This window comes from Salvia splendens, chromosome 9 (genome assembly GCF_004379255.2).
Source record: "Salvia splendens isolate huo1 chromosome 9, SspV2, whole genome shotgun sequence".
Lineage (NCBI taxonomy): Eukaryota > Viridiplantae > Streptophyta > Magnoliopsida > Lamiales > Lamiaceae > Salvia > Salvia splendens.
Window position 1 is genome coordinate 7,236,643 of NC_056040.1, and position 24,956 is coordinate 7,261,598.

General features: G+C 37.6%; 4 protein-coding genes and 1 non-coding gene across 6 annotated transcripts; 4 read left to right on the forward strand and 1 right to left on the reverse strand.

Moving 5' to 3' along the window:
* The first annotated feature begins 407 nt into the window (after positions 1 to 407).
* Positions 408 to 8,896, forward strand: LOC121747905 (uncharacterized protein At2g33490-like). Of its 2 annotated transcripts, XM_042142055.1 has the most exons (12): positions 408 to 749; positions 1,306 to 1,378; positions 1,726 to 1,800; positions 2,518 to 2,579; positions 2,660 to 2,728; positions 3,678 to 3,706; positions 3,791 to 3,998; positions 4,091 to 4,300; positions 4,954 to 7,172; positions 7,265 to 7,327; positions 7,425 to 7,587; positions 8,556 to 8,896. In XM_042142055.1, exons 1-9 carry the CDS (start codon positions 636 to 638, stop codon positions 5,980 to 5,982), a joined length of 1,869 nt encoding a protein of 622 aa, XP_041997989.1. In that variant the 5' UTR covers positions 408 to 635; the 3' UTR covers positions 5,983 to 7,172; positions 7,265 to 7,327; positions 7,425 to 7,587; positions 8,556 to 8,896. The 2 variants fall into 2 exon arrangements, with proteins under 2 accessions (XP_041997989.1, XP_041997990.1); XM_042142056.1 differs by lacking the exon at positions 7,265 to 7,327.
* A 1,711-nt stretch (positions 8,897 to 10,607) lies between these two features.
* On the forward strand, positions 10,608 to 15,731 carry LOC121749021 (aspartokinase 2, chloroplastic-like). Its single transcript, XM_042143632.1, has 13 exons — positions 10,608 to 10,765; positions 10,928 to 11,483; positions 11,569 to 11,651; positions 11,745 to 11,785; positions 12,146 to 12,300; positions 13,205 to 13,354; positions 13,456 to 13,551; positions 13,724 to 13,840; positions 14,160 to 14,279; positions 14,360 to 14,452; positions 14,545 to 14,667; positions 14,967 to 15,083; positions 15,339 to 15,731. Exons 2-13 carry the CDS (start codon positions 11,082 to 11,084, stop codon positions 15,528 to 15,530), a joined length of 1,689 nt encoding a protein of 562 aa, XP_041999566.1. The 5' UTR covers positions 10,608 to 10,765; positions 10,928 to 11,081; the 3' UTR covers positions 15,531 to 15,731.
* Positions 15,732 to 16,156: 425 nt separating this feature from the next.
* LOC121749897 lies at positions 16,157 to 16,313 on the forward strand. Its single transcript, XR_006039706.1, has one exon. It is a non-coding gene; the product is annotated as a U1 spliceosomal RNA (small nuclear RNA).
* Positions 16,314 to 16,641: 328 nt separating this feature from the next.
* On the forward strand, positions 16,642 to 17,373 carry LOC121746719 (coiled-coil domain-containing protein 86-like). The gene has a single exon (XM_042140637.1). It carries the CDS (start codon positions 16,664 to 16,666, stop codon positions 17,240 to 17,242), a length of 579 nt encoding a protein of 192 aa, XP_041996571.1. The 5' UTR covers positions 16,642 to 16,663; the 3' UTR covers positions 17,243 to 17,373.
* A 191-nt stretch (positions 17,374 to 17,564) lies between these two features.
* LOC121748009 (RING finger protein 10-like) lies at positions 17,565 to 22,670 on the reverse strand. Its single transcript, XM_042142210.1, has 9 exons — positions 22,447 to 22,670; positions 21,923 to 21,972; positions 20,457 to 21,728; positions 20,138 to 20,226; positions 19,531 to 19,633; positions 19,281 to 19,385; positions 18,629 to 18,734; positions 18,044 to 18,202; positions 17,565 to 17,957 (listed from the first exon to the last, which is right to left on the reverse strand). Exons 1-9 carry the CDS (start codon positions 22,592 to 22,594, stop codon positions 17,794 to 17,796), a joined length of 2,196 nt encoding a protein of 731 aa, XP_041998144.1. The 5' UTR covers positions 22,595 to 22,670; the 3' UTR covers positions 17,565 to 17,793.
* Positions 22,671 to 24,956: the final 2,286 nt, after the last annotated feature.

Below are 24,956 nucleotides of genomic sequence, written 5' to 3' on the forward strand. Positions count from 1 at the left end.
AATGTAATCACCAAATGTGGACGGGGTAGACCCCTCTTTCCTCCTTTAATACAAGTAATACTGTAATACATACGTAATTTTAATCGCACGAAACCAAACACTTCTCCTACGCAGTTAAAAATAAAATTAAAACACACTTAATTACCAATCAGAATTCAGAAGAGTTCCATAACTATTTATATTTTTTTAAAATTCGATATCAAATCGATAATAATCAATGGATGAATAAATTGCGACGTAAGTGGAGTTCACACCCGAAAATATAAGGCGAAGTGAAAAGATATTTATATCCCGACTCACCTGAAATTACCAAAAAGGACATTGAGGAAGAGCCGTCTGTCAGTCGCTATTGTTATTTTATTATTTTTATTATAATTATTAAGTCTGTATGTTACAGCGGCAGAAGTGCTGCCTGCCTTCACAATTTCGGCCCATAACGTTAGAATTTTTCTGCCCTCTCTCTCTCTCTTTCTCTCTCTCTCTCTCTAAAATACACACACTGTTTTCCCCTTTTCCTTTCTCCCCACCGTATGTGTGTCTGCTTGATTGATTGATGTTATTGTAGAAAAATTCTGGTTAGTCTTAGTTGTAAATTAGATTTCAGGGTAAAATTATTGCTGCTGTGTCTGCCGGAGATGAAATCGCCTCTGGGGAAGCTGAGAAGATTGGGGCTGAATAAGGGCGAGCCAGAGGAAGATTGGGATCACCATATTTCGGTGCATGTAGATGGCTTAGCTCAAGCAGCAAAGGTTCCAATCTAATTGCCCCCTTTCGTTTTTCCGCTCTCGGTGGAATATCGTTTGCTTTAATTTGGCTCTAGTTGTAGTGCATCAATTAGAGTCCTCAACTCACTCTTTACACCGCCTCGGAATTCAGATCCTAGGTCAAATTCGGCGCATAATCATGTGCATTGCTTTTGAAGCCAATGCTGACGCCTTAGTCCAATCAGTTGTGTGGTTTGTCGAACAATTCCTAAGTCTTTAGTTCTGATATCAAGGGTTATAGTTGGTGGGATGTTAGATGAAATGAAGGGAACTTAATTCCGTGTTTTAGGATATTTTTGCTTGGCTTGATTTTTGATAACTCAACTTAAGATTGGATTCTGCGGGTGTCAATTTCTTATTACTAGTTGCTATGAGTGAAGCAGCAAGTTTGTGAAGAAATGTTTTGTGCTCGTGCTTTAAAAGTTCTTGGTGCTACTGCTTTTTTATTTTTTCACAATTGGAGTAGTTTGTCACCGTTTCTGGGGAATCCTGTACGTGCTTGGAGCTAAGTAGACTGTATTTGCTGTGTTTTCATTTGCAGGATATGAAAGACATGAGAGCATGCTATGATGGCTTACTTTCTGCTGCAGCTGCTTCAGCAAATAGTGCTTATGGTAGTACATTTCCTTATGTTTGTTTGCTAGTTAGTTCACATCTTTTTTTGGGAGCGGAAACGCTGAATATTGCTATACTGCTAGTGGTTTATGTGGGCTCTGGATTGTGTTATCTTGCTTGCTAGTTTTCATTTTTTTGGTTTTGAGTTCTCAAAGGTCCTACTACAGTTTATTAAAAGTTTAAACATGCATCATGCAAGGTTGCATTTAGTATAATCATTCATACTTTGTTCCTCTAGCTAGGATCTACCATATACTTACATTATGTTAGTTGAACAAACATCTATAAATAATTTTCCCTTTATAATACTTTCTTACATGAGACAATAAACATATTATCCTTGCAGAGTTCTCAGAGTCGTTGATCGAGATGGGGAATTGTCTATTGGAAAAAACTGCAATGCATGACGATGGAGATAGAGGTGAGTGAGCAAGTGGCTTCAACTTATTGGCATTTCTTTGTTTTTCGTTGAATTAATGAGTGATGTTGGTAATATGTTGTTTTACTAATCTCTACAATAAATATCAAGCCATACACAAACCATCAGTTCACTGGAAATATTTAGCTCTTTGTTATAGTGGCTTTGCTTGAAAAAGGTGAATGGATACATTAAACAAAAATATATGATATATATTAGTATATAATGTTATTTACTGAATAGATAAAGTCTAAGATAAGCTGAATGGTGTAAAAAACGTTGGATGCATAAGTGACTTACTCATGTAGCTTGTACGTATGTAGTCTTAATTTTTCTAGAGTTAATTTTGCAATTTTACGTTTCATAATTGCAAACAAATTGAGTTGATTACTCATGTTTGGATACAATTCTCTCAATTCAAACACATCTTGATCTTCGATGCTTATGATTTCTCATAATTGTAATACTCCCTTTTTTGTTTTATCAACCAGTGCATATATATTTGTCATAGTTGACCATACCTCTATCCCCTGTGGTATGACAAAAATATGAAATGGTGTTTGTTCTTGATAATTGGTTCTTAGTTCTCTCATCTTCTTTGACTCTTAAATTTGTTTCTTTTTCTAATTTCTTATTGAAGCATTTTTCCTTTTGCTTTTAGTGTTGATATAATTGGATGTTGCAAAATATATTGCTAGATGATTTTCTGTGGTTTTGCAGGAGGTGCAATATCATTGTTGGGGAAAGTGCAGCTTGAACTTCAGAAACTTGTTGATAGCTATGTTAGTATTTGTTGTTATCGATCTCTTGTATTACATCTAAACTAGAGGATTATTTTTAACATACCAATTTCTCATTTCAGCGGTCACATATTATCATGACAATAACGCATCCATCAGAATCTCTCCTGAGTGAACTACGTAAAGTGGAGGTTTAAGCACTATACTTTTCATTTTCATTCTTATATTTGTGAATTGTTGTAATTTTATCCCTAAGTCTCTTAGTTATAGAATGACCTTTTGAAGGTTTAAGTTATCCCAATGTTATACATATGATGAAAATAAAGGGTTACTTGATCTTATCTTGAAGGAAGGTGTACATGATCTTACTAGTAAGTAGTAACCTGTCCAGATTAGACATAAGCTTGCTTTTTCAGCCACAAATGATCTCCCTTGGATCAGTAATGATATTAATATTTGTTGTCACAGACAACACTTACCCTGTAACTGAAAAAGAAACGTGAATGTAGGTTTTCAAAGTTTAATGCAAGTTTAGTAAGTATGACTAAATCAATTTTTACCAATTTATTTTCTTGGCTCTGATTGAAATCTGATGTATATTCTACTGTTTTTGTCTAAAGTTCTCTGTTTTATGAGCTTTACCTTACTGTTCTAGTCAATTTTTTCTTTTTTATTGTAAATATTTCATAAGATTGAGCATTTCTAACAAACTTTATTAGTACATATGAAAGCAATGTTTTGGTACTGAACTTGGCTACTGCTGCTAAATACTGTAAACTATGTTATTCTATTTGTCATCCAGAGAAAATTGTTTTATGTGTTTTTTTGGCTGGTATGCCCTAATTTATGTGCCACCATATGTGGGTAATGACTCTAATCCTGCAATGCCAACCCACCTCCCATATAATTATACCCAGCAAAAAAGGGAAGGTGTGGATTGTGGTGGTGATAACCTATTAACCTGACCATCTGTCCTTGTGTAGAAGGTTCTGTTATAATCAAACTAGTTTTTAGTTCCGGTATTTTCATGACTTTAAATCATGCAAGGTCCTGGTGTTTTAGCATGGCTTGTGAAACAGTTTTCTACCTATTCAATATTTGATTCGATTCCAGGTAGTTAACTATTCTTTATTGCTGCAGGAGATGAAATTGCAGTGTGATGAGAAAAGGTTTTTGCTTATTCGATGCATCTTTTTCCCATATATTCTTCGCCATGGTTGATTCTTATTTATGCTTGCATAAATGAATTACAGAGAAATATTCGAGTACATGTTGGGACAATTTAGAGAAAAAAGAAAATCAAGACATGCAAAGGGGGAAACTTTTACCTCAGAGCAATTGAAGGCAGTTCGTGAAGAATATGACGAGGTTGCAAGGCTGTGCATTTTTCGTGTAGAATCACTGAAGCAAGGGCAGTCCCGGAGTCTATTGACACAGGCAGCTCGTCACCATGCGGCACAGGTTCTTTATATTTTTATTGTTATCATTAACTCTTCTACGTGTGTTTTTTCCTTCTGAATTGTTCATGTTTGTTTTTGGTTTTCTGAAACCAGTTAAACTTTTTCCGGAAAGGACTACAATCTCTCGAAGCTGTAGAGCCACATATAAAGAATGTTGCAGAAAAGCAGCACATTGACTATGAGTTAATTGAATTGAACGATGGAGACAGTTTTCAGACTAATGATGATGGAGAACTAAGTTTTGACTATACCCTGAACAAGAAAGAGATTGAAAATACTACCACATCAAGGAGTTCAATGGAGGTGAGCTTTTCGATTGATCTTTGACTATACAACTTCAGTAAAAATTACTCGACTAAAATAGAAAGTGTCAGTTCTATTGTTAAAATGTGTTGTTCAAATATGAGCTTTCGTTATCCTATGCTATATATTGTGCATAAAAAGCTGGGCGCTAAGGCATTTTGGACTGTGAATTTAAAGCAATAAAAAAAGTTATTATAAATATATCCTCTAATTTAATCTATTGTAAGGAACAAAAATTCTGTAATTACTCCCTGGGATTAGTTATTCCTTCTTGTATTTTATGTAGGATGTTAATGGAATCTCTAAAAATGCAATATAAGTGGATTATGATTTTCTTGGGCCCAAAATTGGTGAAGATTATCATAAATTGTTATATGGACAAAAATTATGTAATTACCCATCTCCTTGTATTTTATGTAGGATGATAATGGTATCTTTAAAATGCAAGTGGATCATGATTTTCTATATATGCACATTAGTCATGCTTTATGCACTTATAATAAGAGTTCGTGTTATTTGTGAGTTTGATTTCAATTATCTGTGGCCTGGACATTTCTGTTCTTTCTCGTCTGCCCTTAAGTTTGTGTTAGTATAACGTATTATGTTGCAGTTTTGCACTGTAGCTGAGTTATCCTGTTACACTGATTGTGCAGCTAGATCAGATGGGTGTATCAAGTTCCCAAACATCACAGGTGAAAAATCTTGAGATGCAGCTAAGCTTTGGCAGAAACCAAGGGGATGTATTCTTTAGTGAACAACGTAGAGCAGTTAATAGTCATTCTGCTCCATTATATGCTGAGAAGTTTGACCCTGGCGAAAGAATGAGAGAAATGAGGAATTCTGCACAGAAATATAGTAGACATGTGCTTCCCACTCCTGATGATGCAAAGGGTTCAATGAATAGCTCTCCATCCCTATCTAGTACCAAAAGCCTCGGTGGGAGCTCAAAAAATCTATATCATTCATCTCCACTGGACATTGAGAAGCAGAAGAAAATTGTAGAGGGCCACATATCTGCACGCAATCTTCCAAAATCTCAGGTGCCTGCTGACGATAACAGCAACAAGAAGCATTTTCTCCCTCTACCCCCTTCTGTCCCGCAGTTGGACACACGAAGTGGGTCTGATAACCAAAAGATACAAAGGCAAGCCTTTTCTGGTCCGATAGTGAGCAAATCATATAACAAGCAGTCACTTGTACCCACCAGTGGACCTATCAGCTCTACAGAAGTTTCAGGGTTACATGGTTCTGTTTCTGGCCTTCAGCCACCAGTGTTGAATGTGTCTCAGAATGCTCCGCCTCCACCAGTATCTTCTCCCAAAATAAGTGAGCTTCATGAGCTCCCTAGACCCCCTGAGTACTTTGGCTCCAAGGCCATGCAATCTGCCGGGGCTATCGGACACTCAGCTCCTTTAGTCAGTAGAAATCGAGAAATATCTCCTACGAATAGGAATCGATACGTTTCATCAAAAGAAGGGTCCCCACTCCCTCTCCCGCAACTAACTGTCTCCAGAAGTTTTTCTATACCCTCTAGTAGTCAGAGAGCAACGGCATTTCATCCAGGCAAGGCACTGGAACCCTCTCAAATTGTCCAGAGGACGGAAAAATTACCTTCTCCCCCATTAACACCTATATCATTATCAAACATGAAGTCTCCAAACTCTGGACGGATAGGAGGCTAAGTGAATGATTTTGGCGGTTAGGTCTTCTATTATTTTATTGGCTCGATCAGTATAATGGAATGTCGAGTTTCACTTGTCGATTACACATTTGGGATTGTGTCACTCCCAATCTATTTGTTTCCTCCTTGCCATGTATGGAAGAAGGGGGGGTGGAGTTCTGAAAGCTGTAGTGATGTGAATTTTGCTTGGTACTGCTTTTGACGTCAACATTGTAGCTATTGGTATATAATGTTAAGATATATTAGGGGAAAGAAAAAGGATTGATCTCTTGTGAGATAAATACCATCTGAATCCAAAGCTAAAATTTTAGTGGATGCAGGTGGCGGCTGAAGTAACTTGCACCAGCCCTTCAACAAGTCGCAGTTTTATGGATTTAGGATCCTGCGATATTTTACTGGGTGAAAGTTTGTATATACTCTTCTTGTTTTGCTCTAGCTAACATTCAATTCGGTCAAAATAACGTTTACTCCCTGCTGGTTTGCTTTCTCTACTTTATTTCTCCCATTTTAATTTTTCCATTTCTTTGGGTTGTGGGGGTTGGTTTCTTACGGTGGTGTGGGTTTGTTTAAGGCTGTTATATTTTCATTTTATTTAAAGAATCTTGAATTGCCATACAACTTTGAAGGGTATGCTTTATTTTGTTAGGAAAGTAAGATGCAATGTTTTAACATTTTGCAAGTTTTAAGTGTTTGAAAAATTGAGCTTCTAAGAGATACATATTTTGTTAAAGAGAGAAGAAGTTGGAAAATGGATGGTTGTTTATAATAAGATAAAATAAATTGGAAGTGAAGACTTTTTATTTTGAAAAGCTTATAAGTTGTTGAATTTATTTGTTCCATTTGTAAGCGATTTAAAAGCTTATATGTAAATAACTTATAAGGTGAAGGTCAATCAAACACTAGTAATAATTTTGGTCTACGGTAGTTTAGTTTTTTTACATATCAACACAGTCCACGTGGCGTCCTTATATGGGCCGGCCGACACAGTTAAGAGTCGTATACAGTGAGAACTCCACCATCACCATGTCTATAGACTATAATGACAGTGAGAATATTCAACTGCAATCTGAAAGATAAAACCTGAAATCTTAACCTCTTTTGATCATCAATTTCGCTCTCAAATCGCAGTGATCGGAAATTCCAAAATGACTTATCACAGCGTGCCGCAGGGACCACACCATCCTCCACCAGGTTTCCTTCCATTCTCTCTCATCCGTCCATTTTTCATTTCAAATCATATTCAATTTATCAGTTTACTAGTAATCGGATTCATGTTTGATTAGGGCACGCCCCCCCACACCATCCGCCTCCACATCATCACGACGCACCGCACCATCCTCCACCAGGTTTTCATCCTCACTTCAACTCATCATATTCAATTTCACATTTTACTGTGTTTTTTCCTGTAAATTGGCTTAATGTTTCATACACATGTTTGATTAGGGCACGGGCCCCCACACCATCCGTCTCCGCCGCCCCCTGGGCCAGGACCTTACCAAGGATACTTCAATCCTGGCCACGCTCCCCATCCGCCTCCGCCTTCTCACCACCATCACGATGATCATCATCACTCTGATTCTGGCTGCTGTTCCTTCCTTCAAGGCTGGTATGTTCACTACTTTTTCCGCATTTACTGCAAATTAGGCTTTGTAAGGTTTTATATGAATTAGAATATCTTCTCTTTTGTTGTATCTGAGATAAAAGAGGGGTTTTGTAGTTGCTCATTATGTGTGAATTTGATCTATTAAGCATCGAAATCCGGGACACAGATGTGCTCTAAGAAACTTCTTTAGGTCGGTCCATGATGCATATTCGACACCTTTCGATTAGGTTTACATCGTTATTTAGTTGGTTCTGCTAAGTGCATATCCAAAAACTTGAACTTAAAACAGATGAGCTCTGCTCAATGAACATTACAGTTAGAGAACATTTGATGCGACTTTGTTCAAAGCTGGTCTAGTTGCAAGCTGCAAAAGTATTGCGTGATGTTTGCAGTCTATGCTTCTTTTTCTAAAGATTACATCTTTCTAAAGTAGTGGCTATGCTCATGTTCCCGATTTGGTGGTTGGCCAGGCAGGGGGAATGATCTCCCATCTGCATTACATCCAAACGTAAATACCATCTGACAATTGACTTTGGCTATACTCTTTGATGGTTGGAGGTAACGAATGTTAATGCTTTTCAACTCGGTAAAGGTTCACTGTCAAGGCTGGTTTTTCGAGCAAACACATATGGCGTGTCAATCTTGACTTGAGATGAGATGAGATGAGATGAGATGAGATGAGATGAGATGAGATGAGATGAGATAGCTAGGAACTTGGATTGCATTTCGAGCTAGTTCTTGAAACACTAGATAACTAATCTTGGGCTACACCCTTGAAGTGAATTCTACAATTTTTAAATAAGTAAAGTCTCATAAGCTTACTCATAAAAAATTTTAACTCATCCACTTCAAAAACATGAACGGTTTTTTCTTTCATATGTTCGATTTATATTTGGCTAGTTATCTCATGGAGTGTTGTTCGTTATATTTGGCACCACGTCAAAGTAATTAAACGTGTTTGTGATTTTCAGCTTATCTGCGCTTTGTTGCTGCTGCATATGGAGACAGTGTTGCCGCTGCTGTTTCTGAGTGTACAAAGCAAAGCGTGCTTATTTGATGTCTTTGGTTTGCACCTTATATCAGTATCAGTTTGCTGGTGCAGATCTGGTGAAACTCAGACCTATTGTAGACTACAATGATATAATTGTATGAATAAGCTCTTTACTACCCTTGTAGTACAAGTATAGTCACGAGTAAATGTGGACAATGTTGGTGAAACCTAAGCTTACTAGACTGGAGTATATTGTAGTAACCCTTTGTTGTACTTGTATTCGTATCTCCTAGTGAAGAAATTATTCCACTCTTTGTTGTATCCGAATTTCAATATAGTTATATAGGTGACTCTGCAGTTTTACAGATATTACTTTAACAGTTCATTCCCTTTTTTCAATGTTTTAAAAACCGGACCGGACCGGCCGGTTCGACCGGTCGGACCGCGAACCGGTAGGTAGTCCGGTCCGGTTCACCCCTTTAAACCACCACTGCATTGAACTGCCACGAAGCGAACCGGTAGGTAGTCCGGTCCGGTTCACCCCTTTAAACCACCACTGCATTGAACCGCCATGAACCGGTAGAACCGGCCGGTCGGACCGGTTGGACTGTGAACCGGAAACTGGTTTTATATTATTTTTTTTTCAAAATTTTTTAAAATTTGTTGTTGGTAGAGGTTGGACTCATGACCTCTCTTCTAGTTAAAAAGACCTCTACCACTCCACCACATGAGCTCATTGAACAATTTGAACATTAAGTATTTTTATACATTAACCATTAATTTTATCTACAAAAACTAATAATTCATTTTAATTTTATTATTCTTTAACATAATTGTTAATTATAATATATATAATTATCATCCTTTATATTTCAATGATGCTCTACTTACCACCTATATTATTATTAGTACTATATAAGATTCATTATTTACTATAAATAAATTTTTTATATTATATACTTAATTTATATACCCTAGCTATTGACATTAATGAATAATCTTATCTAAACTAATTAATAAGTACTTATTCGTATTTAATTATATATTATTTTACGGAATAAATTTTTTAAAATTAATATAAACATTATCTATTTTAATACATGAAATATTAATTTTTTTATCTAGACTAACTAATATTAAATATATATATATATATATATGAATATATTTACTAAATTTTAATATTATTTATATTTATACATCACTAATTATCTATAAGGGTAAATGTTTTGTGATATATTATTAATTGTAAATCATTTACTAAATTTAATATATTTTTATATATATTTGCAACACTAAAACGGTTAGACCGGTGGTTCGACCGGTTGAACCGTGAACCAGTAACGTCGCCGGTTCGCTTGCCGGTCCGATTTTTAAAACATTGCCTTTTTATTAAGTTTATTCATGTGCTTAACATCAATATGATGAATAAGTTAGTACCATAAGCTGAGCTAATTTCAGTAACATTACACCAATACACTAATTATTGATTCTAAATCCACCTACTCTGAATTTTTATTTTTCCATGATTTTTAAAACTGGTATCTATATCTATAGAAAACCTTATTGTTTTCCAGATTAATGTGTAACCGAATTAATAGTCGGGCAAATCGATTGGTTTAAAATAACAACTACTACCCTATTGACATCTCTACAATGAACCATGGAGAATAAAGGTAAGAAATAACAAAAATAAGAGTTTTGGTTCCCCACAATAACAATCTCATTTCATTTTTTTACTATAAATAGTAAATAGGTTTCGCGTTCCACTAACACGCTTCACTAATATTTTATTATGAAACCCATATACAAAAGTGTGTGTCCACAGCAAGAGTGACTAAAATTGTGGAAAAAAAATTCCACTAAAAATAAATCAATTAAAAAAAATACTCTCATCTTTTAAGCCAATATACAGTATATATTCCTATTTTTTGGCAACATTAATCTACTTTTTTACTATTACAAAAGTGCATCAATTAAAGTCAAGATTGTAGTGCTCCAAACTCCAAATCAAATCAAATCAAATCAAATTAATTTAATCGAAGTGCTCGACCACCACACCTTCCTCGCATATTCTAAACAAAAAAACAAAGACTCAATTATTATTCATTAGAAAAACGTATCGCAGCTCTGTAGAGTTGGTGGTCTGCATCGTTCCCTGCCCCTCCGCCGCCACCATCCGCATTCCAGGTTTATTTTCCAAATCTATCAATTCAATTTCAGCTCAAACTATTATCCAACTCAGTCTTCAAATCATACATTGCTGCCATTTGATTCTTCTTTCCAACATTTTTTTGCAGATTGCTATATTATTGAATGCAATCTTTCGTTTTATCTGTCTTCTCTTTCTAGGTTTTCTCTCTGATACCTGTTCTCGGGCTGCGGTGGTGGAAATAGCTAGACATTAGTAGTTCACCTCTTTCTGCTTCCGGAAAGATCTACTTTAAATTCAACACTTCTCTCCGCCATTAATAGGTAGGATTTAATTCGGAGGATTTAATTTGGCATGGCGACAACATTGCATTTATCTGGCGTCAAAACTCCCAACCAGTTTTTCTCCAAGAGCAAATATGCTTCCGGATATCAGTGTATGCAGTTTCCTAGGTATCTTCATTTCGCGGTTTCCTTGCCGCCATGGCTGCCTTCGGTTTCTAGTCACTGTTTGTCTCTGAGAATGAGATGTGAGGGTGGGAAGATTGATATGCTTGAAAGGACTGATACTCAGAACCACGATTCTGACCTAACTTCGAATGAAAATGAGCTAACCTGCGTGATGAAGTTTGGTGGTTCGTCTGTCGCCTCAGCGGAGAGAATGCGGGAAGTGGCTGAGCTCATTCTCAGCTTTCCAGAAGAGAGACCTGTCATTGTTCTCTCTGCTATGGGGAAAACAACTAACAAGCTCTTATCGGTATTTGTTGAGCTGTGTTTTATTTTTGTGTCTAATTAATTCATCCTTCATAACTTGGTTTCTGATCGTGGTGCTTGTGTTACAGGCTGGAGAGAAGTCCGTCACTTGTGGCGTTTCGAATGTGTCTGATCTTGAAGAATTGACTTTCATCAAAGATTTACATTTGAGGTTTTTCAGCTTTATGTGTGCAAATTTTCCATCCTAATGTTTTTTCATGGGGAATATTTTACTCAAAAGAGTTGTACTTTGTTGTGCCATCAGGACCGCGGATGAGCTAGGAGTAGACAGCACAATTATATCTAGTGAGTGACACGTCACTTCCTTTAAGAGCTGTCCACCAATGGATTTTATTTTATGCATGAGAGTCAACATAATGTTAGTTGATAAAAAGTTGTTTGCTGGAAGAGTTATATGTAGGACCAGTGACTATCAGATTTTCTGTCTTGATTGCATGCCATTGACATCCATCTTGCATCTGCATTTATGTTATGATGATAACTCTAGATGATTACTGCATCCTTTGCTGTTTATTTAATCCATCATTTGAGAAATCACTCTGGATAAGGTTGCCATCTTCTGCTTATGTATTGACACCATTAGTTCTTGTTAATTGACAATTTAATCCATTTACTATTGCATTTTTATTCAAAACAATTCTGCAGAACACCTGTTTGAGTTGGAACAACTTCTGAATGGAATTGCTATGATGAAAGAGATGACCCTAAGAACAAAAGACTACCTGGTTTCTTTTGGGGAATGCATGTCTACAAGGCTTTTTGCTGCCTATTTGAATAAAATAGGTGTAAAATCCCGACAAGTATGTTTTCTTGAATTTCTTCATATCATTTCATAATTAATCATTATAAAAGTACAATTATCTGCTACATATCTGAAATATAGAAGAATTTCCTATGATTAATGAATAATGATGCTTTCTTGAGCCCTGAAGAAACATAAATTACTACAGCGATTCTGTGTCAAATGTTTGTATTGCCATAATAAGTTTCTTATTCTTTTTTTCCTGAAAGCTTGTCCATTCAAAGCAATGAAGATGGTACAATTGGAGCTAGGGTTTTTCCATTTATTATATTTTTCCTCGTATTAGTTTACCAAAATACTTCCATTTCCCGTATTATTTCGCCAATTGTACATGGGCACTAGATGAATGAACCCCATCCTATTAAAACATTCGGATTACTTGGTTTTCCATGCTTTGATACCATAAAACTTGTCTTTCTTGGGAAAATGGCATAACCTATTTATAGAATTTCTAAGATAATGAATTGTTTTCACTTTCCAGCCTGTTTTTATAAAGTGATTAAAACAACACACGTTTGAATGGGAGTATTGCTTTATTCCATGGCCAACAAATTCTTTTAGGGGGTGAAAAATTCGTTTCCAATCTCATAAGATGAGTAAGCTGTTGTCTTTTTGAATTCATTTCCTCTCAAATTTTGGGCAAAGAGAAGTACATGTTCGAGCTGTACATGCTTTTGTGTAATTCTGTTTCTATCAAACTTGAGCTATAACATCCAAGAGTTTACCTTGCATCATGTGAAAATTCTATATAGCTTAAGCAGTGAGATTTGATTATATTTTTAAATGTCGTTTTTGCTAATGATTGATTATGGTTTCTCTGGTGCTGCTTGCTATATAGTAGTAAAGTCGCTGCCAGCAAACCACATTGTTGTATAACTGCAACATTTTGCATCTTTTTGCAGTATGATGCCTTTGATATTGGTTTTATAACCACTGATGATTTCACGAACGCGGATATTTTGGAAGCAACCTATCCAGCTGTGGCAAAGAGATTGCATGGGGATTGGATTAGTGATCCTGCTATTCCTATTGTTACTGGCTTCCTTGGGAAGGTGGTTCCCTGTTCCCTAATGATCCTATCGATGTTGTATTTGTTATGTGGTTTCCTGGTACATTTATCAGTGAATCATGAGGGTGTTTGGCCATATTGTAGGGTTGGAGAAGTTGTGCAGTGACCACACTAGGGAGAGGTGGTAGCGATTTAACTGCTACAACAATCGGGAAAGCATTGGGTTTAAGAGAAATCCAGGTTAATCATTGTCAATTCTTGTTTATGTTCGGTATTCTTTTATGCTGCTTTCCTTCAGCCCTCTCCGTTACATTGAAAGAGATTCACATTTGTGCATCTTCTGTAGAACTTTAAAGATACTATTCTTGGAATTGTAACCATTTGACATTACTTAACTGTCCTATCCTTTTAGGTGTGGAAAGATGTTGATGGTGTTCTCACATGTGATCCTAATATATATTCCCACGCTGCACCTGTGTCCTATCTAACTTTTGATGAAGCTGCTGAACTAGCTTATTTTGGTGCTCAGGTATCACTAATACTTCTCAAAAAAAATTTCTACTGTCTGCACTATACCTTGCTCATTCTTGTTGCATTAACGAACTCTAGAAATAATTTTTCATGCTGGTTTTGTCTAAATGTCCAGGTAGGTTGCCTAAGATTGTTAGTTTGCATCTGCAAAGGATTTCATTTGTGAAACAATTTTTTAATGCAGCTTTTCATTTATACTGGTCCCAAACAATTGAACTTGTATTCCAAACAACAGATGATATTGATTGCCGATTAGGGTCTCTTTTTATTATTTGGATGTTGCTCTACTAAGTCAATCTGTTTCTTTTGGTTGAAAGGTCCTCCATCCACAGTCGATGAGGCCTGCTAGGGAAGGTGATATACCTGTGCGAGTGAAAAACTCTTATAATCCAAAAGCTCCTGGAACCCTTATCACTAGATCAAGGGACATGAGTAAGGTTAGTTGCTTAATTGTTTTGAGATACAATTTGTTTGCCATGAAAGAATGTCGGACACTTATTTTCTTATGCATGCCAAGGCTGTACTTACTAGCATCGTCCTGAAAAGGAATGTTACAATGCTGGATATTGTGAGCACAAGAATGCTTGGTCAATTTGGTTTTCTTGCTAGGGTAAGCAACGCTTATATTTGTGTGAACAACTTGCAACCACCATTAGTTTTATCCTTTCCTATTGTACTTCACTTCAAAATTGTTTTGTTCAGGTTTTCGCAATTTTTGAGGATCTAGGCATATCTGTTGATGTTGTTGCCACTAGTGAAGTGAGTATTTCCTTGACGTTGGACCCTTCCAAGCTTTGGAGTAGAGAACTTATCCAGCAGGCAAGCGTATGATACAAGACCTTCGTTAACCTAAATATTCATTTTTGGGCTAGTTAGAATCAATTTCTTGTTTCAAGTGGCAATCTTTGGTGTTATATGGAGTACTAATATTTTCACTTTTCCCTAGCTTGTGAGTGTATGCTTTTCCTTAAATTTCTTTTGACTTTATCTTCCCATTTTTCATGAAAGTTTTTACGTACAGTGTTCGAGAACTGTTTCAATAGCTTCAAGCTCTTATGATCTTATCTTGAAAGTTTTAAAATTGGCTTTACAAGTTCTTACCCAGCTTCCCATTTTCTGATCAGGAATTAGACCATGTGGTGGAAGAACTAGAAAAAATCGCAGTTGTAAATCTTCTCCAGCACAGATCTATCATCTCTCTTATTGGAAATGTTCAGAGATCCTCACTGATACTTGAAAAGGTGCGCTGCTTTATTCAAATCGCACAAACTTTACTTATCTTTGAATTATATGCTTTGCTTATCTTCTGGTGATATGTTGTTCATCTGCTATTACTGTTCATTAGAACTCTTTGCTACATTTTACACTTTCACCATTGTTGGGCCCTGGTCCCCGAAAATCTCTCAAATCCAAAGGATCAAGTGCTTAGCTTGTCTTGCTCTACTTTTGCACTGAAGGGGCTATTACTGCTGCTAATGATTTCTTAATGTGGGCAGGCATTCCATGTCCTTCGGGCTAATGGTGTAAACGTTCAAATGATCTCTCAAGGTGCTTCGAAAGTCAATATATCGTTGATCGTAAATGACAGCGAAGCAGAACAATGCGTAAGAGCTCTTCACGCAGCCTTCTTTGAGAGTGATCTTTCGGAACTTGTTTTAGAGAGTAAATCTCAAAATGGTTCAGTTTGAAGTCTCTGCAGCAGCCTGAACCTGTCGAAATGATTACCCTCCGAGTTAGAATTGTCATTCCGACTTCATTTTTAGATCATATGATTGGGTAGATTAAGTGCCTGTTTGTGCTACGGTGAGCAATTTTGTACGACGATTATGTTCATGTAAAAGTAGATTTTACAGATTATCCTTTGCGTGATTGTTTTGTTTTTCCCTTCATCACAGATAGCAAATACTCCCTCCGTCCCATAAAAATATGTGCACTTTTTATTTTCGTTCGTCTCACAAAAATATGCGCATTTCATTTTTGGAAAGTTATATCAATTTAATAATGTAGGTCTCACTATCTACTAACACTACTTTAACTATCATTCTCCTCTTCTCTCTTACTTTACTAATTTTGTCTTAATTTTCGTGCTATATGGATTGCCCATATTTTTTTTGACGCGCATGTGATTGCATAACTTTAATATAAACTATATACAATAAGCCAAACAACAAAGGTCAAACAATTATCGTGGGCAATCAAAAAGAATGTAGGAGCATTTATATAGTTCACTCTAAACAAACAAAATAAATTTGACCTGTCATGGAATTTTCAATAATAGTAAGAAAGTAAGCTCAAAATATCATGATGAAGGCTCAAAATTGATTGGAAATTATCTTTGTGATCCTTATGGCCCATGGCCTAGTTTGGCTACCTTCATTGCATTTTGAAGGGTCGCCCAACTAAGCTCGGCCCAAGTGGTCGAGCTACGCTGTAATTTGTGACATAGGGGATTGCGCTCGCGCGGCTTCTGTATAAAGATGAACAAACATCGTTTCATTTACTAGTGAAAACCAGTATCATTCATTGTTTATGGCTCATTCATTTACATCTCTCAGGAAAAATTAGTGGATATTTTATTTTTGTTTTGATTCAAAATAAATTATAATTTTCACGAAAATTCTTGATATGCTTTTCCATTTTCTATAATTCGAGCTACGAATGAAAGTAAATAAAATGTGTGAGGCCGAATGCCCAATAAATGTATCAACGGCCCACACCAAAGTAAATAAAATATGAGGCCCAAGGCTCAATACTAACAGCAACGGCCCACACCCCTGCATAAACCCTACAAAATACCGATGTTGGATTCAGAGCAATTGCAATGGCGTGCACAATCGATTTCCGGAAGCTCGACGAGGGCTTCGGCGGCAAGACCTTCAAGCGCAAGAGAGCCGAGCAAGAAGCCGAGAAGCAACACCTCCTCGATGACAACGATTCGTCCATGGAAATCGACGCCGCCGTCGCCAATCCTTCGAAGCGGCAGGCCGTCGCCTCCTCCTCCGATCCGAACAAGCCTTCCTTCGGCAAGCCGACCTACGACGGAGTGATCGCCGGAAAAGTGTCGGGGAAGAGGTGGAAGGAGGTGCGGACGCGGCGCGCGTCGTCCGTCCAGGTGAAGAAGGGGACGACGGCGGAGCAGCGGGCGAGGGAGAAGGAGATTAAGAAGGCGTACAGAGAGAGGATGACGGAGCTCAAGGAGGAAATACGGCAGAATAAGCAGGAGAAGAGGCGGCTGCGCGAGGAGAGGGAGAAGAAGAAGGCGGAGAATATTCTCAAGTCGGGAACCAAGTTGCAGAAGATTACCAACCCTAATACGCTCAAGAAGATCGCTAAATCCAAGCAGCGCAAGCTCCTCAAGGTCGTCTCCGATGATGTTTTCAACAATAATACCAAGAAGTAACTTCTTTATTTTTGAGAATGTGTTTTTGTTATGGATTGTCAATTTATTTTATCATGTTTTGTTGAAATATTTGTTTGAAGAAGAAGAAATTATATTTTCAGAACCTCAATAGAATTATGTTCTTGTCAAAATGGTGTAATGGGTCATGTATGGAGTACTAAATAAACATTGAACGTAGCTTGCCTCAAAATTCTGAAGATATCAACCATCCAGCTAATCAAATGCCAAGATATGAAGAAATAAGTACTCCAATTAGTTGTTTTAAACGCATTTGATTTAAAATATCTTTGATAGTAGTAACTAAAAACATCAAATCAAACGGTTAACTTTCAGAAAACAATCTCACTTTTTAAGAATATACCAAATTGCCGTAATAGCATATAATAATCTCAGGCATAAGCACAATATCATTCGACAGAAATAATTCTAACCATGTCAGGTAACAATCGCTGAAAGAGATAATCCTAGTACAACAAATATGTTAAAAATAAACATTCGGTCTTTTCCCATGTCAAAGAAGCATAAAGCTTTATACAAGAACAACATCATCATCAATAGCGGCGTCCACCCGATGTGGACAATAATACTCTGTTAGCCTTTTTTCCTTTCTTCCCGACTTCATTTGCTTTCGCATTGGCATTAGCCATACGTGAGGCTTCGTCGTGTTTTGATCTAGACGTTACATTGGCAAATGAGGCACCACTATTTTTCCACCCTGCATGGTTGGACAACAATCAGCACTCTAAAAACTAAATCATTGACTAAAGGTCATGATCTGATGCCGAGGACATAGTAAATTACCAATTGCAGCAGAGTCATGAGGTGGATCAAATTTTGGGGCAATTTGAACAGGAGAATCATGTGCAGCAGCAAAACCAAGCCTTGCCACACTCGAAAAGGTTAACCCTTCCCCAGCAGTCGAAGGGCCAGATGATGATATCACGGGAGGACTTCCCAAAGCTTAGGGCCGGAGAAAAACATCCATCAATTCATAATGATGAGAACTAACAAAATTTAAGCTCAAGCATAATTGGTGGGGAAGGCTACCCAAAGCACCAAATATGCTTGAGCTTAAATTTTGGGTGATTAACATATCAGTCTATATGATACAATTAATTACAACCATCTAGTTTACCACTCATTCTGTAAATTATTAGCAGTTTAGCACTACTTTCACCAATCAAAAAATTAGAAGCCTCATTATTGAAATACTTAACCAAGGATCCATTTACTTTATAAGCTTAAACCAGTAAAGTAAACCAAACATCTACGTTAAACTAATGAATATTAGTTGGTCCGGATTTTGAACTTCAGCTCAGCAATTAGAATGTAACTTCCATACCAAGTCATTTGCTCATTTTTATCACCCAGGGAATAAATTATCACCTTCAAAATCATCTGTGGAGAAGCTAGGGGCAGCATCATGCGAATAATAAGACACAGGTGCAAACTGACTGCTTGCAGCTTCAGCTTTGATTTTGTCCTTCAACTCCTATACACAAAATACCAACTTTCATAGTATGAGTGCCCAAACATGGCAATCATGATGCCAAGAAAAAAAACATATTCCAGATGTGATGTAAACATAATCATAAAAGACATGTCTTGCTACCAAACATACTCTCCCAAGGACCAATGTATAGTCAATGAAGTACTGAAGCATACTCAATCAACCTTTCAAAATTATGACATAAGACCTCTTGCACTAATACTTAAAGAGGTTTGTATTTTTTTAAGCATCTGCAGTACGCACTACCCTAGTGCAAAATAGTGAAAATTATTTCTTCGGTATAAGAGTTACCACTGCAAATGAAGTTGCATATCAAGAGGCAGATCAGTAAGTCTGGAAAGTTTAGCCAACATCCTCTCAAAGTAAAAGAACCAGCCCACATTCATACGTGTGCTCCCACACCCCAAGTCAAATATTAAATTCTGTACTCTAACCAACTTACCAGAAAAGGTGCAAATATACAAACGAACACCAAGCAGAGTTTCTGACAAACTGTAAAATAGTTTTATTTGAGGGATTTAGGCATACCTTCCTAGCAAGTCGCTTTCTTTGATTTTCCCTATTCTTTATTTCATCCATAAAAGGAGAAAGGGACTCGGAAGGCAATATATTACCCACATCAATTTCACAAAGCTGTTAAGAAGTGCATGATTGGCATCAGATTGATTCAATATTAGCTAGATTGTCAGCAATGAGACACAGTGGAAAACCAACAAAATGACAAGCAAAAGTCTCTCACCTACCCTTGTGAGAGTGAATAGTATCTAATAGTAATCACCTGAAATGTTGTTGTCAAGGAGAAATGACTTAAGAAGCGATAGCGGCGCCTCATTGCCTCAGATTGTGTCACTGTCTCCAGCTGTAAGATCTTCCCAGAGATTCTGCAATTTTAGCCGTCATCATATGATGTGTCAAAATATAACACTTAAAAATGATCATTGAATGTGGCTCTTACATTCAGCAATATTTCCAAATCCCATATCAAAATAAACTTGACGACGATAGCAGTCAACAGAGCATCAATATGTTTGTAAGTCTCATTAAGAAACTAGAATGGTTACATGTCCATAGCTCTTAATCTTACAGTAATCTCATTAAGAAACTCATAGGAAAAGGATAATATAAACATAACTATTATCAATTAAATTTTGTAAACTGAATGAGAATAATCCAGTACACTGGTAGTCTGCTACCAATAGTTAGCAGTTTAACTTCATATTAGAAATTTAGAAATACATGCGAGAAGATAGAAGCCTATTATCTTTGTGAAATACTAAGAAGTTATACAATAAAAACTGATATCCTGATTCACTTGCTTGTACATCGACTTCAAGAAAAAAAAATTAAACAGTATAAGGAGCTATAAGGAAACAGTAATCGTATACCTGGTAGGAAGATTCTCATAGCTACCATAATGGTGTAGAAGACACTTCATGCTAAATGGATGAAGTATAAGATGCTGACCATCAATAGCCTATGCAGAAATAAAAATCAAAATGATTTTCTGGCATCCCTTAAGAAGGAAGTTCATGGAATGCCGGAGATGGTTGATTTCCCATACATAACCCAGACACCTAGTCACCTAGATGTCCCTAATATATTCAGATATGAAGTTTTGTCCACTTACCAGCTCTGTGTGTGTGTGCACACGTCTGGGTTAGGGGGGAGGGGGAGGGTAGGAAGAGTATCAGATAGATCAAATACCTGGTAGAAATTGTATGAATCTCCCTCTGTGCTTTTCTTCGTGCCATTAGAAGGTGCCTGTGGATACATCTTATTTTCATCGAAAGAAGAAGATAAAGCTATATCCTTATCTCCAACAGATTCATTGATATCCGTATCTTCCGGTGCATGGAATTCATCAAGCACCTTACTTGGAGATGATTTACCAAAACTGTCTGACTTATCATTCTTAGTTGGAGAGATTACATGAGTAGCAAATCCAGAAGCACCATTATTGACATGGGCATCTGCAGTTGGAGGAGATCCATACTTTGCCCTGTCAAAGTTAGAAGTGCAATGCTCATTCCAATATTTCTTTCTTCGCTTCAACTGTTCCATTGCCGCACAAACATATGGAAGTTTCTCAATGTCATCAACTAGGCCTGAGTCAGCTTTAGCTATCCAACTATCCAGGTCAGACATTGCTTCTCTTACAGACAGTGCCACATCAGAAGTCAATGTGAACTTTGAGAAAGAATCCACAATCTCATCTTCAATATCGATGTTCTCATTATCTTTAACTGACGAACTGAATGAGTCTTTTTTACGGGTTAATAGCACAAAGTCTATTTCATCACCTTCTCGATACTGCTTAACATTCTCGATGCGGATGGTATACAATTCTTTTGTTGAAATCATTGTGAAGCACAATGGGCACTTCCACCAGCATTCTACTTTAGGATCATCTTCGCCCATGGAGAAATATTGCAAAATGCACGGGAAACAATAGATATGACCACAAGAAGTTATTTGTGGACATAAGGGATCATCCAAGCATATTGGACACTGGGCAGGAAAAGGAGTAGAGTATTTCAAGCAAAGGATATCCTCCCAACATAACATCTTATCCGGGTCAATAGACTCGGTTGCATAGTTCCCAGTATCTAGCACAACAAACTTGTAGTTTGCTTGAAAAAATAAGTCCTTGTTGTAGGGTTTTCTCCTTGATTGTCTTCGTGGCGGAGGTGCCCTGTACTGCGGACGAGAAACAGTAATAGGATCGTAATGGAAATTTAACAAGTGATTGTAGTTAACTGCCTGTGCTTTTTTTCCAGTTGAATGCCCAGAGCTCATCCGTGAAGTCGAAGATGCAGCAATTTGATTGACACTTGATGAAACAACAGTTCCAGATGGTTTGCTTGGCCGTTCAGAGGATCCAACCTGCAAATAAGCAGCATCCTTTGGAGGTGAGTCTGTGCAATCATGTTGCTGAACTGGACTTTTTCCATGGTTCTGTCTCTCCCTGACCTTCACCTAAATGAATACGAATATACTAAATCAATAGGCACATAATTATATTAATCCATTGCTTGCTAACACCGGCATGCACAAAACAAACTAGTTTCCGTGGCCAAATAGTTCTGCATTGCCATATTAGTGCAGTTAGTTACCACTAACTCATTGTGTCTAGAAAAATTAATGTGACAGAAACAATAGAACTTCAGTACCTCTTCGGTAGATCCACCTCGGTTGCGTGCAGATGGAGAAATTTGTCCTCCTGAAATAACTTAAAGAGGTGAGGTAAAAACTTACAAACATGCAAGGATACTAAACAACATTCAGATAGAAGCGGTTGGAATCATATGATCTCTCAAGCCCAAAGCTAAAAAAGTTTTACCAAACTAAGCTTGCAACATTTCTCATGAATCATTAAGTAGGCTGAGCAAAATAAGGGATTAAGCTACAAAAGTTGCACTGCACCAATAAACTTGAATTAAAAAAATAAAACAATAAAAAATTTGATATCTAACTCAACAGGGAATTCAACAGCCCAGTTTATACTCCGCTGAGATTTATACACCTATTCATAAGCACCAATATTTTATTTACGAGCTAATTCGAATCAAATCTAGAACAAAATTTGACCAGATCAAACAAGTCCTTAATTAACTGTGGCAGAAGGAAAAACTAGGGTTCAATAGCAAATAGAAGCAGGCGAATATTGAAAGAGCATAGAGATAAGGATGAAAACCAGAGAGATGGGAGGGCGGCGGAGGGGAAGCAGAAAATTGGAGGTTTTGTTGGCGATTAATGAATCCATGATTGGAAGAAGAAGATTGAGATGTTGAGGAAGACGATGACGACGTTGAACCGTGATTCAGAGAGGGCAAGATGGACATGAAAATTCCGGTTGGTTTTGGATTTTAATGTTTTCGCTTTCAGCTTCGCGAGTCTCGCCTCTTTATCTCTCTAGGTATATATATTCAATATACGTATAGAGGGAGGGCACGCGGCAGTATACCAGCCCACCCCGCGCAGGTACTTTGCCTAAATCTCCTCCAATTTTCGTATTCCTCCAACACATAATGATGAAATAATTGGATTATTAGTTATGGGATTTATTCTACCGAACTTGACCCATGCCATGTATAAGTCCGGCTAGAGTCGATCTAAGGGTGTCCACTATAAGGCGGACACGCCCAATAGCCCCACCCCAGTTTTTGTCCATAGCCCCAATTTTGTTGTCCATAGCCCCAAAATTCTATTTCCGCCACTATAGTAGACAACTCCAATAGCCCCCAAATTTTATAATCAATTTTCATTTTTAAATATTTTTTAGTTTCAATCAAGTGTAATTTAAATAATCGCAGTATAAATAACTAGAATACGAGGTAATTAGGCTCGAATATTCGTTGTATTGCAAACCGATAAAATTATACAACGAATAATTAAAATAAAATACAACTACAAAACTCCGGCACCGTCTACTCGGTGTCGGAGTCGGCTTCCTCGTCTTCCTCTTCTTCTTCTTCTCCTCCTCCTCCTCCTCTCTCGCTGCTGCCGGCCTCGGTATCCTCAGGTGCATTATCAACCAACCCCAGTCGACTCTCAAGCCGATTGATGAGCCTCTTGTAGACGTTCCTGACGTACGGGTCAGTTTCACCTGCGTATGACCTGCATACGTCTTGCAGTTGTTGCATCAACGTTACGTCTATGCTATTGGCCAATACCTCGTGAGGATGCACCGTGGGCTGTGGGATTGGGGCAGACTGGGGGATGCGCGATCCGGACGCGGCCGCTGTTTGGCGTGAGGCACTTCTACCCCCTTCTGGCTTTGCGGATAGCGGCCTGTTGTCCCATGGGCCGTCGTCGCCTAATGTGAGTCGCGGCTGGCTCTTAGACTTGCTCGTCGGACTGCTCGAACTCGTGCGAGCCGCTCCCACTGCTGTATTCCCGGGCGGCATTGGTGAGGATCTCCACGACTGAGATGGAGGAAGGGGTGGACTCGATGCCCACGGTGGTGGAGATTGATTCCAACTCCAAGGCTGTGACCAGAGATGCCCACGGTTCGAAAACCGGCGGTTCCGGTTCGGAACCGCCGGTTCCGGTTTTGGCGGAAGCGGAACCGGAACCGGACCGTGAGGCTATTTCACGGTTCCGGTTCCGGTTCGAAAACCGGGCGGTTCCGGTTCCGGTTCGGAACCGCCGGTTTTCCGGCGGTTTTGGCGGTTCCGGTTTTTGAACCGGCGGTTTCGCCGGTTCAATTATTTTTTTTTTTTTTTTTAAATTTGAAATTTGGCTTTATACAACAAATCGGAACAAGACAATGCATAATTCAAGCACAAATAAGACGAATAAGGAGAAAATGAAATAAATTTTATTGATTTTGAGTTGTAACGGACAACGATACATTACAATTTACAATACATAAGTATACAATACAACAACATACAACAATGTAATATAATTTACAAGTGTCGTCGGGCGTCGGCTAGTCGCCTCGTCGGACTCGGAAGGTAAATTTAAAAAAAAATGAAATGGGGGGGAAAAAGGAAAAATTGAAAAGGGCTTGAGATCAACTTAAACTTTCAAAGTTAAACTTTTCAAATTTAAGTTGAGTTGCCTACGTATCCACAATTTTATTGAGGAATCAAAGCCCACGTAGTTCTCTTACCTTGGGATCAACCCTTTTTTCTTGCAAAATGTTGCCCATTTTCTAAGCAAACACATATCAACACGCTATATACACATTGCTGCATTTCTAATAGGGGCAATTTGATCTTCCAAAGCAATCAATGCATCTCGAACACACATAGTCAGAATATTATTCAAGCATCTAGCATGGAAAAAATTAGTACTAATAGATAGTTTGTTCTGATTTTTTCCATGCTAGATGCTTGAATAATGTTCTGACTATGTGTGTTCGAGATGCATTGATTGCTTTGGAAGATCAAATTGCCCCTATTAGAAATGCAGCAATGTGTATATAGCGTGCTGATATGTGTTTGCTTAGAAAATGGGCAACATTTTGCAAGAAAAAAAGGTTGATTCCAAGGTAAGATTTCATAGATCATTCAGGATGCGGCTAAGTTGTACTTGAAGATCATTAAAATATATTCCGCATTTGATATTTATCAAATGGGGAATATATTTTAATGATCTTCAAGTACAACATAGCCGCATCCTGAATGATCTATGAAATAGGGGGGAAAAAAAAATTGAAAAAGGCTTGAGCTCAACTTAAACTTTCGAAGTTAAACT

Bases quoted from the DNA above. Each gene is read 5' to 3' on its own strand.
- LOC121747905 (XM_042142055.1), top strand. From the start codon at position 636: ATGAAATCGCCTCTGGGGAAGCTGAGAAGATTGGGGCTGAATAAGGGC. The intron at 750-1,305 runs GTTCCAATCTAA...TTTCATTTGCAG, and splicing joins GCTTAGCTCAAGCAGCAAAG to GATATGAAAGACATGAGAGC. The intron at 2,580-2,659 runs GTTAGTATTTGT...TTCTCATTTCAG, and splicing joins AGAAACTTGTTGATAGCTAT to CGGTCACATATTATCATGAC.
- LOC121749021 (XM_042143632.1), top strand. From the start codon at position 11,082: ATGGCGACAACATTGCATTTATCTGGCGTCAAAACTCCCAACCAGTTT. The intron at 11,786-12,145 runs GTGAGTGACACG...ACAATTCTGCAG, and splicing joins AGACAGCACAATTATATCTA to AACACCTGTTTGAGTTGGAA. The intron at 14,668-14,966 runs GTATGATACAAG...TTTTCTGATCAG, and splicing joins AACTTATCCAGCAGGCAAGC to GAATTAGACCATGTGGTGGA.
- LOC121746719 (XM_042140637.1), top strand. From the start codon at position 16,664: ATGGCGTGCACAATCGATTTCCGGAAGCTCGACGAGGGCTTCGGCGGC.
- LOC121748009 (XM_042142210.1), bottom strand. From the start codon at position 22,594: ATGTCCATCTTGCCCTCTCTGAATCACGGTTCAACGTCGTCATCGTCT. The intron at 20,227-20,456 runs GTATTTGATCTA...ATTTCTGCATAG, and splicing joins ATTCATACAATTTCTACCAG to GCTATTGATGGTCAGCATCT. The intron at 18,735-19,280 runs GTATGCCTAAAT...TTTTGTGTATAG, and splicing joins GAAAGCGACTTGCTAGGAAG to GAGTTGAAGGACAAAATCAA.